The 16,259-nt window shown below is 43.0% G+C and overlaps 1 protein-coding gene across 1 annotated transcript; it reads left to right on the top strand.

Moving 5' to 3' along the window:
- Window positions 1–827: 827 nt before the first annotated feature.
- surf4 (surfeit 4) lies at window positions 828–16,038 on the top strand. Its single transcript, XM_072694997.1, has 6 exons — window positions 828–1,051; window positions 8,733–8,919; window positions 11,216–11,292; window positions 11,402–11,445; window positions 12,384–12,570; window positions 14,584–16,038. The coding sequence occupies exons 1-6, from the start codon at window positions 1,004–1,006 to the stop codon at window positions 14,848–14,850; spliced, it is 810 nt and encodes a 269-aa protein (XP_072551098.1). The 5' UTR covers window positions 828–1,003; the 3' UTR covers window positions 14,851–16,038.
- The last annotated feature ends 221 nt before the right edge of the window (window positions 16,039–16,259 follow it).

Genomic DNA, 16,259 nt, shown 5'->3' with positions numbered 1-16,259 from the left:
TTCCAGTGACAGTGCTGTAATGATAAACAAGGCTAAATAAGTATAAGTAGGCTAACCACCATGGCAGCCACCCTAGCAACCATATATATATATATATATATATATATATATATATATATATATATATATAAAATATATATAGGTATTGCTATTGCATTTATGATACTTGGCTGACACTCTTATCCAAAAAGCTTACACACACACACACATATATATATATACACACACACATATATATATATATATATATATATATATATATATATATATATATATATATATATATGTGTGTGTGTGTGTGTGTGTGTGTGTGTGTGTGTGTGTGTAAGCTTCTTGGATAAGACTGTCAGCCAAGTATCATAAATGCAAATGTAGCAATACCCCAGCACCCACATAAAAAACCACTGCATCCGCCATAGCAACCACCTGGTATCCCATAGCAACCACCTGAAACACCTAAGAACATCACAGCAGCAATGCAGCAACCACTTAGCAAAACCACTTTCATTCAACACTAGACAAATGACTAATAATAGTGATTAATAATAACATTAATACTGTTCACATTAATATAATAATATTAATATTATGCATTATTATACATTCAACTGACATAACATTTAACTTATCCCCCAAAACATGCAGACCAAGCAGAATCTCACTCCTCTACCCCCTTTTATTACTGATTGATTGGTTGGCTGATTGGCTGATTGATGGATTGATTGATTGACACTGATCCATGTGAGGTGGGAATGCCAGGGTTCTGCTGCTCTGACCGGGTCAGTGTCTGCAGACAGCGGTGAGGGCTGATCACTCAGTGCACACGTGGCACAAAGCGGTCCAGGGCGCTGTGCGAGGGGGGCCTTGAGCGCAGTGGAGGATTGTGGGACGGCGGAGGCCTGGTCTGCAGAGACAGACAGGGGGAGGAAGAGTTTCTGAAACCCGGAGTCACACTCTTCAGCAGCACTGCCGTGACCTGCAGACCCCTTCATATCTGTGAGCCATGGGGCAGGAGGATCTCATGAGCACGGCGGAGGATGTGGCGGACCAGGTGTGTGTTAACGGGGCTCGACTCGGCTAGGCTAGGCTAGGCTAGGCTAAGCTAGGCTAATCGCCCAGTAAAGTTAACCGGGGGAGTGGACGGAGCGCCTGAGCCCTGTTAGGTGAGCCAGCTCCGGTATAAGCACAGTCTGAGACCGCTTTAGTCGGGTTTAGGGGTTAGGCTGGAGGGTTGAGAGGGTTTAGACTTTAGCATGTAGGAGTTTAAGGCAAGAATAAACTGTGGAGGGGGTTAGGGTCTCGGATCCAGCTCTCAACTTTTGGCTAACTTGCTTGGACGAGCTGTTATTAATAAGCCACTGACGATATCTGATAGTTTGTCTGTTTATATTGGTCTTACTGGTCTTTTATGCTGGACTATTTAAGTGCAAACCAGTGTTTTCCTCTCCTCTGTCTGTCTCTGTTTACTCTAACCCTGCATCTACCCTGCATTTGCACAGCAATGTTGGCAGCTGCAACTTGGCTAGCCATCTAACTGCCCTAATTTAACGTGGATGGACGGACCGAGAGATGGACAGATGGGTGGACAGACCGACAGAAGGACCTTGACCCTGTCCTTTGTATTGCCTCCGAATTTCAGGATGAACGGACCAATAGAAATGCCCCCAAAATGACCTGGACAATGACCTGATGGTCTTCCATGGTCTTAACTAGTCCCCAGTGACAGCCAGCCAACCACCGGGGGTGGGTACCACAGCGATCGCTTGGCAACACCCTAGTAAGCTCCTGGGGTATCCTATTAACCACCTAAAATACCCTAGAAACACCATGGCAGCACCTTAGCAGCCACCAAGACTCAAACCTCTAAGCATCACCGTAGCGTCCACTCCGCAACATCTGAAATACCACAGCATCTGCCATAGCAGCCAACTGAAACGCACCTTAGCAACCGCTTAAAATATCACAGTGACTGCATAGCGAAAACTTGGCAACCACCTGTGATACCACAGCAGCCACTTAGCAAAAGCAGGCTCACTCTAGTGACCAGCGTAGCTGTCATCTGAAATACCATGGCATCTGCCATAGCAGCCAACTGGAACGCCTTGGCAACACCTTAGCAACTGCTTAAAATATCACAGCAACTGCGTTGTGATAACTTGGCAACCACCTGTGATACCACAGCAGCCACTTAGCCTAAAACAGGCTCACTCTACTGACCACAGGCATAGAGACCAGCACAGCTGTCATCTGAAATACCACAGCATCTGCCATAGCAGAAACACCTTTGCTAACACCCTGGCAACACCTTAGCAACCACCTGCGATACCATAGCAGCCACTTAGCAAAAGCAGGCTCACTCTAGTGACCAGCGTAGCTGTAATCTGAAATACCATGGCATCTCCCATAGCAGCCAACTGGAACGCCTTGGCAACGCCTTAGCAACCACTTAAAATATCACAGGGACTGCATAGTGATAACCTGGCAACCACCTGCGATACCACAGCAGCCACTTAGCCTAAAACAGGTTCACTCCAGTGATCACAGGCATAGTGACCAGTGTAGCTGTCATCTGAAATACCACAGCATCTGCCATGGCAGGAAACAGGAGCACCTTTGCTAACACCTTGGCAACACCTTAGCAACCACTTAAATTATCACAGCGACTGCATAGTGATAATTTGGCCACAACCTGCGATACCACAGCAGCCACTAGCAAAAGCAAAAACGCACACACACAGTGTCCAGCGTAGCAACTTTAGCTGTGCAACCATTCTAGTTGTTGTTGTTGTTGCAGTGCCTGTTGGCTAATTAGCACCCCCTGCCTTCCCAGGTCGTCCCGAGGCAGGTATGCAGTGAGGGTAAACAAGGCTAAGTTAGATTAGCAGTAAGCTGCTCAGTCCCTCCAGTGTTTTCAACCTGCTTACCTGCTCACACTGACTCAGGCAGGCGACTCGCCCGTTCCTGAAAGCTCTCTTTCAGCATGGCGTACGGCACCGCACTGCACGGGGCGCAGGACTGTTTACAGTATTCCCATGATGCTTTTAGCAAAGTGAAGGAATCCGTGTTTCGGGATAACCCAGTCACGAGACTACAGCTTCAGATAGCTCAGCTACATAAGATAACGTGTTTAACCCTTGACCTCTGCAACATCAGTGTGATTAGATTGATTAATGAATGAATTAATTAATTAATTAAATCAGTTGCTAAGTGCAACCATAATTTCTATGAATGGGGTGCAGAAGCTGTGGCACCCTCCTTATGTCACGGTAATACAATTACAAGTACACAAATAACACCCAACCAATCACAGCGACAACTTGACAAGTACCAGAAACACCATAGCAACTTAAATAGTCTCCCTAGTAACCACCTAGCAACCACTAAACAACATCATCGCAACTTCCTAAAATACCATTGCAATCCCCTTGCAACAGTGTAGCACCCGTCTAGCAAGCACTTAGCAACACCATGGGAGCCACCTGGGATAACCTAGCAACCAACTAGCAAGATCTTAGAAACCACATAGCAAGAGCCTAGTTTCCTTCAGGAAATGCACATTTATAGTTACCTTAAATCATTTGTAATTAATATATCAATAATATTTATTATAGGGGTGTAAGGAAATATTGACAGTATCACTGTTGTTTTTTGCATTTATTTAAATAAGGTTTTTACCCAATTTTTATGCATTTGATTGTGTGGTTTTATACTTTGACAGTTTCCCTAAAATTTGATTATATAATTGCAATATTTCATTTCCTTGTTTACAGTAATGCAATATATCACAGTATGTTAAATCGTAACTTCCTGTATCATGATGCATATATCGCCATATTCTCATCAATATGCAACCCTAATAAATATACAATATACACACAATACTATTTATATAATATTTAATAATAATATACAGAAGGCTAAATAAACACTCCAGTTTTAAATGGCTCAGTCTTTAAAGGGTTAACCGAATATTTGAGCTGTATGATGAACACGCTTATGGGTTTGCCTACCGATATCACAGTGTTACATTGACCCCCCCCCAGATGTTGCTATTGATAGAGCTGTTCTTAAGGCCCGGTGTTGTGAAATATCAGCTGGCTGTTGCTCAATGGTGTCAGAGGGTTTAGCAAAGACCAGCAACACGGAGTGCTTTCACAGTGCGCTTAGGCAAGAGGGTCTCTGTGCTACACAGGTCTTTTACAGAGGGGATATTTACAGCCTTTATGTGTGGGTTTGTGAGAATGAAGGCTGTAAATATTCCCTCTGTAAAAGACCTGTGTAGCACAGAGACCCTCTTGGCAATATATGCGTCATGATACAGGGAGTTACGATTTAACATACTGTGATATATTGCATTACTGTAAACAAGGAAATGAAATATTGCAATTTTATAATATTTTAGGAAAACTGTCATAGTATAAAACCACACAATCAAATGCATAATAATTGGGTAAAAACCTTATTTAAATAAATGCTGTGTGTAAAATATCAGGCACTTCTGGTTAGCAGAGGAGATGCGTGGCTGAACTGCAGTGGGCTCTCGTGGCTTCGCTCCTAGAAGAAGGCATGATATTAACGCACAACTTCACTGCTGGTATTGATGATTCCGATCATATATATTTATTATAAAACATATAAAAAGGTTTCATCCACGTCATGTTGAAGCATTTCTATTGGTCCTTTGATCACATAATGTTTTAGATTATGGCAGATTCAAATTGTGTCAAAAAGTGGATCAATGGGGACAGAAATGGGAGACAGCAGCGATATTATGAGCTCTCCTCACATTCCCTGTCCCTGTTGCTGTACCGGAATAGGCAGGTGTAGGGACTTGCTTTACCAGCCTGTGTCTAATGTTGGTTTTCCAGGATAAGATGTCTCGGGAATCTCCTGCAAATCCCAGTTCTAAATGAGGATCCTGGAAGTTCAGGTTTCACTGTCGACGTATGAAGAACGGTTCTGTACGTCTCAGCATAGGAGGGCATGTGTCTGTGAGGACTGTAGTTGTGCTGGTTGTGAATGAGTTGGCTGGAGCTCATCTTCTCTACACTCTTAAAATAAGTTCTTCAAGGGTTCTTTAGTAAAGGTAGTGGTTCTCTCTGGATTTGGATGCTGGAATGGTTCTTTGTCTGGTTGAAGGGTTCTTCAGGTTGGTGTAGAAAGTTGTGTGCAGCACCAAAAAGGGTTCCACACTTTCAGATTGCCCTTGGTGGGAAATGGTTCCTTTTATTTACTATACACTATATGTCCAAAAGTTTGTGGACATTGCTTGTACTGAATGCATTCAGCTATTTCAAGCTGCACCCATTGCTGAGACAGTCTAGAAGTACTGCCAATAGAATAGGACTCTCTGGAGCAGATAAACATGAACCTATTGGCAACATGAACCTGCTGCCTAATGCCAGGCGTGGGCTAGAGGGGTATAAGGCCCCCAGCATTAAGGTGTGGAGCAGTGGAGGAACTGTTCTCTGGAATGATGGTTTATGCTCCATCCAATACTTTTGGATTGGATGATATCTCCAACACTGATCAATTCCTCACAGCAGACAGCAGTGCTCCTCTAGCAGAAAAGCCTTCTTCCTTGGACAGTGGAGGCAGTTACTCCAACAAAAGCAGGATAGACTCTTTTTAATACCCTTGATTTCAGAAGAAATAAGAAATAAGGTGTCCCAATACTTTATTGATGGTAAAATAGAATAGTCCAGAAATAAAGGCTTTTATTTGGAAATATTTTGCTGTACGACATCCTGCATGTGCTCCACTTTCCGTGAATATCATAAAGGATATACATTTTATATACAGTCTTCTCAAAACTGTCCTTAAACCGAGGCTTGGGCAGAAGACATAGTGCATTTATTGCCGGCATAGTTTAAAAAGAGCTAAACTCTGTTGCAACAAATGGTTGCTTTCCTCCCCATGTTCCCTTTCACTTTCAGCTAGATGTTCGTCTCAGTAACAGGAATTGCGTCATCAAGGCTGTAATAACGTAATGAAAATCAGGAGGTTTTCAGTTTTCTCAACCAGAAAACCAAACCAACCCAGGAGGAGGGGGTGGAGAAAAGCCCACCCTCCAGCTAAGCCTGATTAGCACTCTCCAATTCCTCTAGAATTCATTGCATAGCACACCGCTCTACTATGTGCGTCACACACCTGAAGCTCCGCCCACCGCCTGGTCCACATCAGCGCTTGCCAAAGCACAGCAGCCAATCCCTGCTCTACAAGTAATCTGGGCCATGTGAGGCGGACAGCCGTAGCAGCCAGTCAAGAGCAGTGGCCCCGTGCGGGCGTGAGGGTAGACTGGGGAGCTGTTTTAATGAGGAATGTTCTGCTCAGGCTTGTTGAAGGACAGCTGTAAATCAGGCACATGAGTGTGACCCATTCAGCAGACTGCCCAAAAACGTCCCACTTGTCCCAGTGGTAGTCAGTCAGGAGACAGGATTAGTGTCTGAAATTTGCTTTATTAGTTGTGCTCCAGAGCTAAAAGGCTAAGAAGTATAGAAACCCTGTCTGTGAAAGAACATGGACTGGATTAATTTTATTGTTTTTTTTAATTAACCATTAAAAATCTAATTTAGTGGCTTAATTCGGTCAGCGAAACCAGGCCCGTTGTTGGATACTATGGGTTTTGGTCCATTGCCAAACTTAAAGCATGTCTGATAGATCAGCTAGACTTATGGAAGGAAGGAAACCAGCTTTTTATCCCAGCATAAAGAACTAGAGGAGACCACAGTCCAGGGCAAGATTTTATGAGTGTCCCTAAATGCTAGCAACCTAATTGTTATCCGGCTGATCTTTATCTAGATGTGTTAGAAAGGGTCCCTATATTTTTATATTCTTTTAGTTTCTTGGTTTCTGAATAGCACTACAGCACATCTGTGATCCCGTAAGTGTGGGAAAGAGGACATGTCTTTTCCCAGTATGTCAGGATGAGCCCAGTAAAAAACGCTACTGAATTGGGTTTGGTTTGAAGCGAGAGTAGCAGGGAGGACCCCCGAACAATGCAGTCCTTTAAGAGGGATCAGCAGGCACAGGCAGGCTAACTGAAAGTGAACTGAATATGGAGTTCCAGTAAATCTGCAGTAAGGGACAAGTCCAGAACATGTGATTTTCAATTAGCCGGGCCTTGATGGCATCTGTTGCAGTTGGCGGGGGGTTTCCATTACTGTAAACTCTGGAAAGTCTAGCTTTGGTCCCGTATCCCCGACTTTGCAGTGTGTTGCCCCATGTTTAGCAACTCGCTCACTGAAGATGTGTGAGGACACGCCAGTTTTGCTGGCCAGCCCTCCTGACATACATATAGATTACATACAGTCAGTCCAAGTTGGTGTGAAAATGGGGGGAGAAAATTGGATAAAATATTAAAAATAAATAAATAAATACATTTTTAAAATGTCCAACTTTCCGATAGCGTAAAAACGAGAATGAGGGAGCTTTACCTTGACTAATTTTGATTAGTTTAAATGAATCTGTAAGTTATGTGAATTATTTGAATATTATGTGAATATTTCCTGGCTCAGCTTGAGGCTTTTATTTTGTTTTTAGTGGTTTTAATGCTTCTAAAACCTCCCTCACACCAAATGGGCATGAATACACAGCCAGATTAGACCGTTTTACCATAGTTTTCAGCTATTTTCAGCTGCACCCATTGCTGCCACAGATGTGCAAATGCAAACATGCAGCTTTTCTAGGCCCTGTAGGGAAGTACAATACAATGTCAATACGGTAGGACTCTCTAGAGCAGTTAATTCTGAACCTGTTGGCACCAAGCTGCCTAATGCCAGGCGTGGACTAGAGGGGTATAAAGCCCCCCAGCATTGAGCTGTGGCTTTCCTTTTAATAAAATAACCACTAACTCGGCCTGAGGCACATTGCAGAGATTGCAGAGGTTTTACAGTGTTAGAAGACACCGTTAATTTTAATTGTTGATGCTCAGAAAGGTTAGTCCGAAATATTAACGTTAGCTCCTTATTTCCTCGTTTCTTCTGAAACCAAGGGCATTAAAAAGAGCTGATCCTGCTTTTATTGGAGTAACAGATAAGGCTTTCTACTAGATTTTGTAGGAGCACTGCATGTGAGGATTTGATTATATTCAGTGACAAGTGAGGTCAGGATGCTAAATGATGACCATCACCCCAACTCATCCTGAAGCACCATCCATCATTCCAGAGAACACTGCCAGTTTCACTGCTCCACAGCTCAATGCTGGGGAGCTTAATACACCTCTAGCCCACGCCTGGCATTAGGCAGCATGGTGCCAATATGTTTATCTGCTCCAGAGAGTCCTATTCTACTGGCTCCACTTTTCTACAAGGACAACAGCCTCTTTAACCTCCTGTAGAGTTACCATAGTGGCTCAGAGCGGCTCAGCGGTCTAATGCACTACCACTATGCTTCAGGGGTCGCAAGGAATCTCGAGCCATGCCGCTTTGCCATCAGCAGCCAGAGTCAGAGAGAGAGCACAGCCGCCCTTGCTCTCTCCGGGTGGGTAGATGGCGCTCTCCTTCCCCTCATCACTCTTAAGCGATGTTGACCAGCTCAGGCGTCTGGAGTGTGTTGGCTCCGTTACCGGCGATGGTGCATCAGTGGCAGTTGGTAAAGAGGCCGTGGCTGGCATCGCATGTATCAGAGAAGAGCAGTGCTAGTGCTAGGGGGAACGCGGGGTGGGTGCGCAGTACCAAATTGGTTGTTTGGTTCCTCTGAAGGTAATGGTTCTCTTTTTGGTTCCTCTGCAGTTCCTTAGAGTGACGAAGCAGTACCTGCCTCACTTGGCCCGCTTGTGTTTAATCAGCACCTTCCTGGAGGACGGCATCCGCATGTGGTTCCAGTGGAACGAACAGAGGGACTACATCGAGGCCACCTGGAGCTGTGGCTACTTCCTGGCCACCTGCTTCGTGCTGCTTAACCTTTTAGGACAGTTGGGTAAGGGCCCGGGTTCTAGACCTACAGCGGTGTTTACTGTGTTTGTCTCCTGCTGTATTTTCTGATTACTCTTACTTTCACCAGTTGCTTCACTGGTGTGCTACTGGGAAATTACCAGTCACTACTGATTAATGTGATTATTTTCTTAATTATATAGTGCTTGAAAAGGGGCATCTTCATAGCGAGCACCTTGAACACCATAGCAACCACCTAACAACTCCATAGCAACCACCGGGGACACCATGGAAACTGCCTAACAACACCATAGCAACCCCATAGCAACCACCAGGGACACCATGGCAACCGCCTAGCAACACCATAGCAACCACCTAGCAACACCATAGCAACCACCAGGGACACCATAGCAACTGCCCAGCAACACCATAGCAACCACTTGTGAGACCTACCTAGCAACCACCTGAGATGTTACAGCAACCATTTGGGACACTCCAGCAACCACATAGCTGGAGGCATCTGGGGCACTATACCAAACACCTAGCAACCCCAGCATAGCAACCATACAGCATCATACCCGGGATGGACCAGCCATCAGAAAGACTGGGAGGATGCCCAGTAGCGAACAGAGAGAACAAGAAAGAGACAAACTATAAAGCAGTGGTTCCAAAAAAAAAACAAAACCCCAAAAGTCTTGGCATGAAGAACTTCCTTGCTCCCACATTTTAGGGGTTTCCTGCTCCAACATACCACCTTTCACTCACAAAGGGCTTGTCCAGTAGTTAGGACAATAAGGAAATAAGGAACCACCGCTTTAGAGTTGGTCTCTTTCTTGTTCTCTCAGTGGCAAACTGGTCATTATTATTGTCTGCATTGATGAAATTCACCAAGGAGTTTCATCATGTCCTCATGAGTTGAGTCAGTTAACCCGCTGTAATTACACTGACTCACTGGAGGTGATTAGAGTCCGTCTGCAAGCTGCTTAAAGGAAGTTATCACTGCTGTAAGACTACAGAACCACCTCAGCACTGAAAATAATCGGCTGCACGGATTTTGTCGTTATTTTGAAAAAGATAAAAATACCAAAATAATAAAGCATTTTATTAAAAATTATATTATTATATTATAATAATATATTATATATTATAAAAAATATAACTAGGGCTGCACCAAACATCAGGTTGCAGGCTTTGATTACTCATTGGTGTTTCCCAATGACTGCTAGAAACCACCCTTAAAAAGGGGCTGGGTGACATGGCCTATCCCGACTTACAGAGGTACTGACGTTATGTGGTGCTGCTGTACCTGAAGAGCAATATGGCAGCAAAACCGCTGTTCCTGTTTATGCTTATTAATTACTGGACAGTGTCGGATGTGTGCTGATTGTTTGAGCGAGGGGAAAGAATTATATATATATTTATTTCGAGATGTGCTGCATTGCATCCAATTAAACAGGACTAACGACACTGTCTGTGAGGACATGTGATCAGTGTTCTTTAAGCTCTGCCGATATCCTCAGTATAGAATAGAGTAGAACAGGAACGCTGATGAACTGCATGTTTCATTACAGACAGTGTAATTACTGCAGTAATTAGTACAGTCATTTTTAACATGTTTGATGCTGCAGTTCAACATGTATCCAATAGGGGGCAGTGAGATACTGATGGAGTATATCAGTGATTGTGCAAATAAACTGAAATCTGTCATAAATAAATTGCCGCTCTCAGACAAAAACCTTGTATCTGCAAAACTGAAACTTTTCTTAACTGTCGATGTAAAGGGATTTTTTTCCAGGTCATTTTGGAGCATTTCTGTTGGCCCGTTCATGTTAAAAATGGAGATTGAAGGTTTTTGCAGGTTATTGACTATATTAAATGTAATAAGGCAAGCGTCCCTAGTGTTCACACACCAAGGATGATTTATTAAACCTCCATAGCAAGCAGCTTCTTCTTATTGACTGTACTACAAAAAATTTCATAGCATATATAAAGCCCTTAAATACAACAGTGCAGATATAATTAATTAAAAGTGCAGATATAAATAAAATACACACGCACATATATATATATATATATATATATATATATATATATATATATATATATATATATATATATATACTGTTGTATTTAAGGGCTTTATATATGCTATGAAATTATTTGAAGTACAGGCAAAACAACAACTTTTTTTTGCAATGTATCGCGATGCATACTCAGGTATTTAAATGATAATGGCTATAATGGACGTGTTCAGGCTGTGTTAGATGGTTTGGGGTAATGAGGGGTAAGACTAGTAATGATCTCACTGTAAATGCTGTGTTTTTTGTTTGTATGTTTTGCAGGTGGTTGTGTCCTTATTCTCAGTAGAAATTTCGTACAGTATGCTTGCTTCGGCTTATTTGGCATTATTGCGCTACAGGTAAACACAAACACACAGTTTTGCTTTGTCTCTGTTTCTGGTGTTTCTTAGCACAGTATATGTAATTCTCTGTTTAACCTGATGAATCATTTTTGGGCTTCTTTCTCAGACGGTTGCCTACAGTATCTTGTGGGACCTGAAGTTTTTGATGAGGTGAGTGAAACTGCTGGTGAGCAGGCATCTGATTGAAACATCTGATTTACAGCATCATCGTCATTATTATTATTGTTAGTAGTAGTAGTAGTAGTAGTAGTGCAGGGTAATAATAATAGTATAAGTATATAAGTATAATAGAGTCTGTGATTGTGGCTGCTTTTGCTCAAATGCCTCAAAATACAGTGCCTTCAGCACCTTCAGCAGATTACTCTGGGCGATGCTGTGGATCAATCAGCTGAAAGCAGCAGAAAACAGAGCTCCACCAAGTGGGTGGAGTTGAAACCTCCATTAAAAACAATTTGAACATTTTTCTACTATTTTTTTAAAGTAATAAATACATTTTGATGAAGTTTATTTAATCCCCCTCATACAGAAAGCTATAACAAAATGCACTGCTTTTTAAATAGGAACGAAAAATCCTTCTTTAAGGTCAAATTTGAGCCAAAAAAGGCAGATGAGATTAGTCAGGAATACACAGAATAATATGATTAATAACAACTAGTTATTTTTATTGTTTAAATGCCACATTAAGGCTATTAAACATCTGGGCACCCCCACGTTTCTGTTACTTTGTACTAAAGCTGGGCAATATGACGATATTTTATCGTATCGTGATAACAGTATGCTTTTCTAAGCATATGGAGGATCCTGTTAGTGCTTAATAAACACAGATCAGCTGCAATATTGTGATATAGTATTTTTACCATATCACCCAGCCCTACTGTGTACCAAGTTTGGGCACCACAAGAGATTTCAGATGGACCTTTTACCCAGGCCTCAGACTTTAATGAGCTTGTCAGGGCTATTATTGGGCCCTCATCATTGTTTATAAGAGTTTTTAAGATTGACCAGGTGATGCAGATTTTAAAGCTTTAACATGTTTTATTATATGTATCCTGACCTAACTCCTCTGTTGTGTGTGTGTGTGTGTCTAGAAATCTGGCTCTGGGAGGAGGTCTACTGCTGCTATTGGCCGAGTCTCGTTCAGAAGGGAAAAGCATGTTTGCGGGCGTGCCGTCGATGGGCGAGAGCTCCCCTAAGCAGTACATGCAGCTGGGCGGCCGAGTGCTGCTGGTGCTGATGTTCATGACCCTGCTGCACTTCGACTCCAGCTTCTTCTCAGTAAGGATCGTCAAATGCTGCATTTCGGTGTTGTAGACTGTTTAAACCACCTGCCTAATATTGAGCAGGTCCACCTTGTGCTGCCAAAACAGCTCTGACCATTTCAGGCATTGGCTCCACAAGACCTAAGAAGGTGTCCTGTGGCATCTGTCCTGTAGGTTGTAAGGTCTGGCTTCCATGAGCATCAATGAGCTTTGGGCTTCATGACCCTGTCACCGGTTCACTGGTTGTTCTTTATTGGAGAGCTTTTGGTAGGTACTGACCACTGAATACTGAGAACACCTCACAAGACCTGCCTGATGTTTTAGAGATGTTCTGACCCTGTCGTCTAGCCATCACAGTTTGGCTCTTGTAAAACTGGCTCCGATCCTTAGGCTTGCCCATTTTTCTTACTTCCGATACCTGACCTTCCGGAGCCAACTGTTCACATGTGCCATTTGAGCCATATAGCCAGTGCTATTTACGTCCCCTGTATTACACCCCATCCAGAGTAAGCTAAAGGCTACAGTAGTGGTCTCAGCCCAGCCTTCAGCTTGGGAGAGCAGGCCCATCTGCTCCGTACTACTATCTCTCAGTCTGGCTGGCCAGGCAGAAGCATTAAAATTGACGGAGGAGGAGGAACCCCAAAAGAAACTGTCACCGGGGTTTTAAGGGGCTTATTCTCCCTTCTTCAAACCAATCAGTCAGAACACCACCACATCTTCATCAGCAGCAACGCCTGTAGATTATAAGGGACCAGGGGAGCGAGGGAGTGCGAGCTAGGGAATGGAAGAAAGTGAGAGCGAGGGTGGGTTTAATTTTATGGCTGATCGGGGTAGATAACAGTATGTCGTACAGCATCAGAGACCATATGAAACCACATTAGAAGGAATATAGCTAACCGCATAACCGTGGCTCATGATTAGTATGTTAGCTTGGCGTAGTACATTATTTTACTTATTTTATTATTCATTTTTAATAATGTTTTGTGTTTCTGTGCTCCTTAGAAACCAGTTGAACAATCTAAATGAATCAATCTAAACACTGTGCTGTTCTAAAATATCTAATATTGAATATTATTTAAATTATTATTATTTCAAATACTTTTATTAGGTTATGGTATAATACAAACTAAAAAAATTAATCTTTAGCATATTACTATTAACACATCAGAAGATCTAAAGTAATACTACTACTGTACATGCTACAGGACACCTAGAACAATATGGTGTATAATATAGTTATGATATACAGTTACTATTGTTTACTATGGGATGTATAAGTAAATATTGAATATGCAGGAAGGTACTCTACTCTGTTCCACTGTTTACTGTAGTATTACCACGTTCATTCATTAGAGTCAGTCTTCTAATGAACACATTCAGGTACTTTAAGTTGCACCCGTTACTGATACAGATGTGCAATTACACACCTCACCACAAGCATTTGCCTCACCACAAGCATTTCAATGCATAAATGTCCTGACATGTTGTGCAAATGACAAATAAACCTGAAACTTGAAAACACACACACACACACACACACACACACACACACACACAGCTAATCTAGTCCCTGTAGAAAAGTATTGCCAATAGAAAAGAACAGATGTGGGCTAGAGGGGTATAACGCAGTTGAAGAGCTGTGTTCTGTGGAGTAAAGGTGGAGGTTGAGAAGTTGGGCATGAGGTAAAGTGATCATCCAACATCCCGACCTTACTATCACTTTTGTTGCTGAATGCAATCAAATCTTCACAGCAATGCTCCTCCAAAATGATCTATATACTAAATCTAGTAGAAGGCCTTACCTAGACAGTAGATACAGTTACTCTAACAAAACCAGGATAACCTCTTTTTTTAATACCCTTGATTTCAGAAGAACCTGTGAATGAGCAGGTGTCCCAATACTTTTGTCTAATGGTGTATACGAGTCGAGTTGAATATCCTTTGAATCCTTGCTCCCCTGCAAAACATATAAATGATCTTGAATGTAACACATCCCTATTTCTAATGCACATTTCCCCTTCACCCCTAGATCCTCCAGAACATGGTGGGCACAGCCCTCATCATCCTCGTGGCCATCGGCTTCAAGACCAAGCTGGCCGCGCTCACCTTGGTGGTGTGGCTCATGGCCATCAACGTCTACTTCAATGCCTTCTGGACGGTGCCTGCCTACAAGCCCATGCACGACTTCCTCAAGTACGACTTCTTCCAGACCACATCGGTCGTCGGGGGCTTGCTGTTAGTGGTCGCTTTGGGTCCGGGTGGGGTTTCCATGGACGAGAAGAAGAAAGAGTGGTGAGGAGCCCCCCCCCAAAGCCCCCACCCCTCCACAACCCTCAAATCCACTGCCGAGGACACAAGGACCCACAATCTTTTCACTACGCCAACAACATCCCAGTGCTGCAGCTCGGAGCCACTCTTCTGTCTCACCTGCCTTTTCTGTTCTTTTCTTTTCCCCTTCTTTTCTCGATCGTTTCTCCTGCTTTGGTTTTTATAAGTTGAGAGTGGCCGAAATCTTGAGTTTTTATATGCCCGTTATGCCCCCTCATCCCAGTTCCTCCCTCAGCTAAGGAACGTGCAGCCTGAATATCAGGAGCTGTCCATGAGTTACGGTTGGCTTCCCCATGCTCTCCTAATTGACCTGCCATTCTCTCCCTGCAGATCTCGCTGTTAGCAACTTTGCCGCCTTGAAAAAAATCCCGAAATGTTCCTGACGGGATGCTTCGTTAATGTGCATAGTTGAAGGGTCGTTGGTTTTAAGCCGTTTGGAGATATAGCTGTGAATGTGTACGCCTATAGATTCTGTGAATTGACAGTCAGTTAGTGCTTTGATTGAGGATGAAAGGTGTCGAGCAGTTCTCAAGAGTGACTGATGGGCCGACTGGCTTCAGTCAAGCCTCGGGTTGATTGTGGTACACCTCCTAATAATGCTCTCCTTGTTCCTTCCTCATATCAACCCTCATATCAAACCAATAGCCCTTATGATTAGGGTGCGCAGGGTCTTCCTGTGGTCAATACTGTTCGTGGTTCGAAAGGGGGACGTAAAAACCTATAAACTGCCATCCAGAAACCGCAAGGGTGAGAGTGGTACCGTCACTCGACCCTTCCGACAGTTCTTTTTCTCTCCAGAGCCCTCGATTGGACTGTTTACTGTATACGTCTTGGGGTCTCACCCCAATTAGTCATTTGTCTCGGAACAAGGCAGTAGACAGGGGAGTTTATCTGTTTGAGAAACGCCATATTTTACAGATCTGCACAGGTGGGATAGGCCAACAAAAAGGTCTGTTCATGCATCTGTACTTTGTCTCGCTCTGTGTTTAGTTTTTCTTTTTTTTCTTTTTTTTTTGCTGTCGATGGATAAATAATAACTCATTATATTGATTTACAGAAGTTTATATTGTGTTTTTGATTTATTTTTGTTTTCAGATCATGGCGGAGCAAAATAAAAGCAAAAAAAGACGCAGCAGTCTGGCTGATCCTCTATAAACTCTATGGTTTCGTTTTTTTGGTTGTTTTGTACTTGTGTAAACAAGAGAAAGGTAGGTGCCTCAGGAGCCCGACTCTGCAAACAGAATTCCCTGTTCATGTCCATGATCTCCTGTGGCAGCACTAGTTCAGCACCATGTTCATGCTTGCTTCATATTCCACTACTGCACTAAAGAAGAGCTTCCGATTTTTTACGTAATTCAGTGTAAGCGGTGTAATCAA

The sequence above is a fragment of the Salminus brasiliensis genome, chromosome 1 (genome assembly GCF_030463535.1).
Source record: "Salminus brasiliensis chromosome 1, fSalBra1.hap2, whole genome shotgun sequence".
Lineage (NCBI taxonomy): Eukaryota > Metazoa > Chordata > Actinopteri > Characiformes > Bryconidae > Salminus > Salminus brasiliensis.
This window is presented reverse-complemented; position numbering and strand designations above follow the sequence as displayed.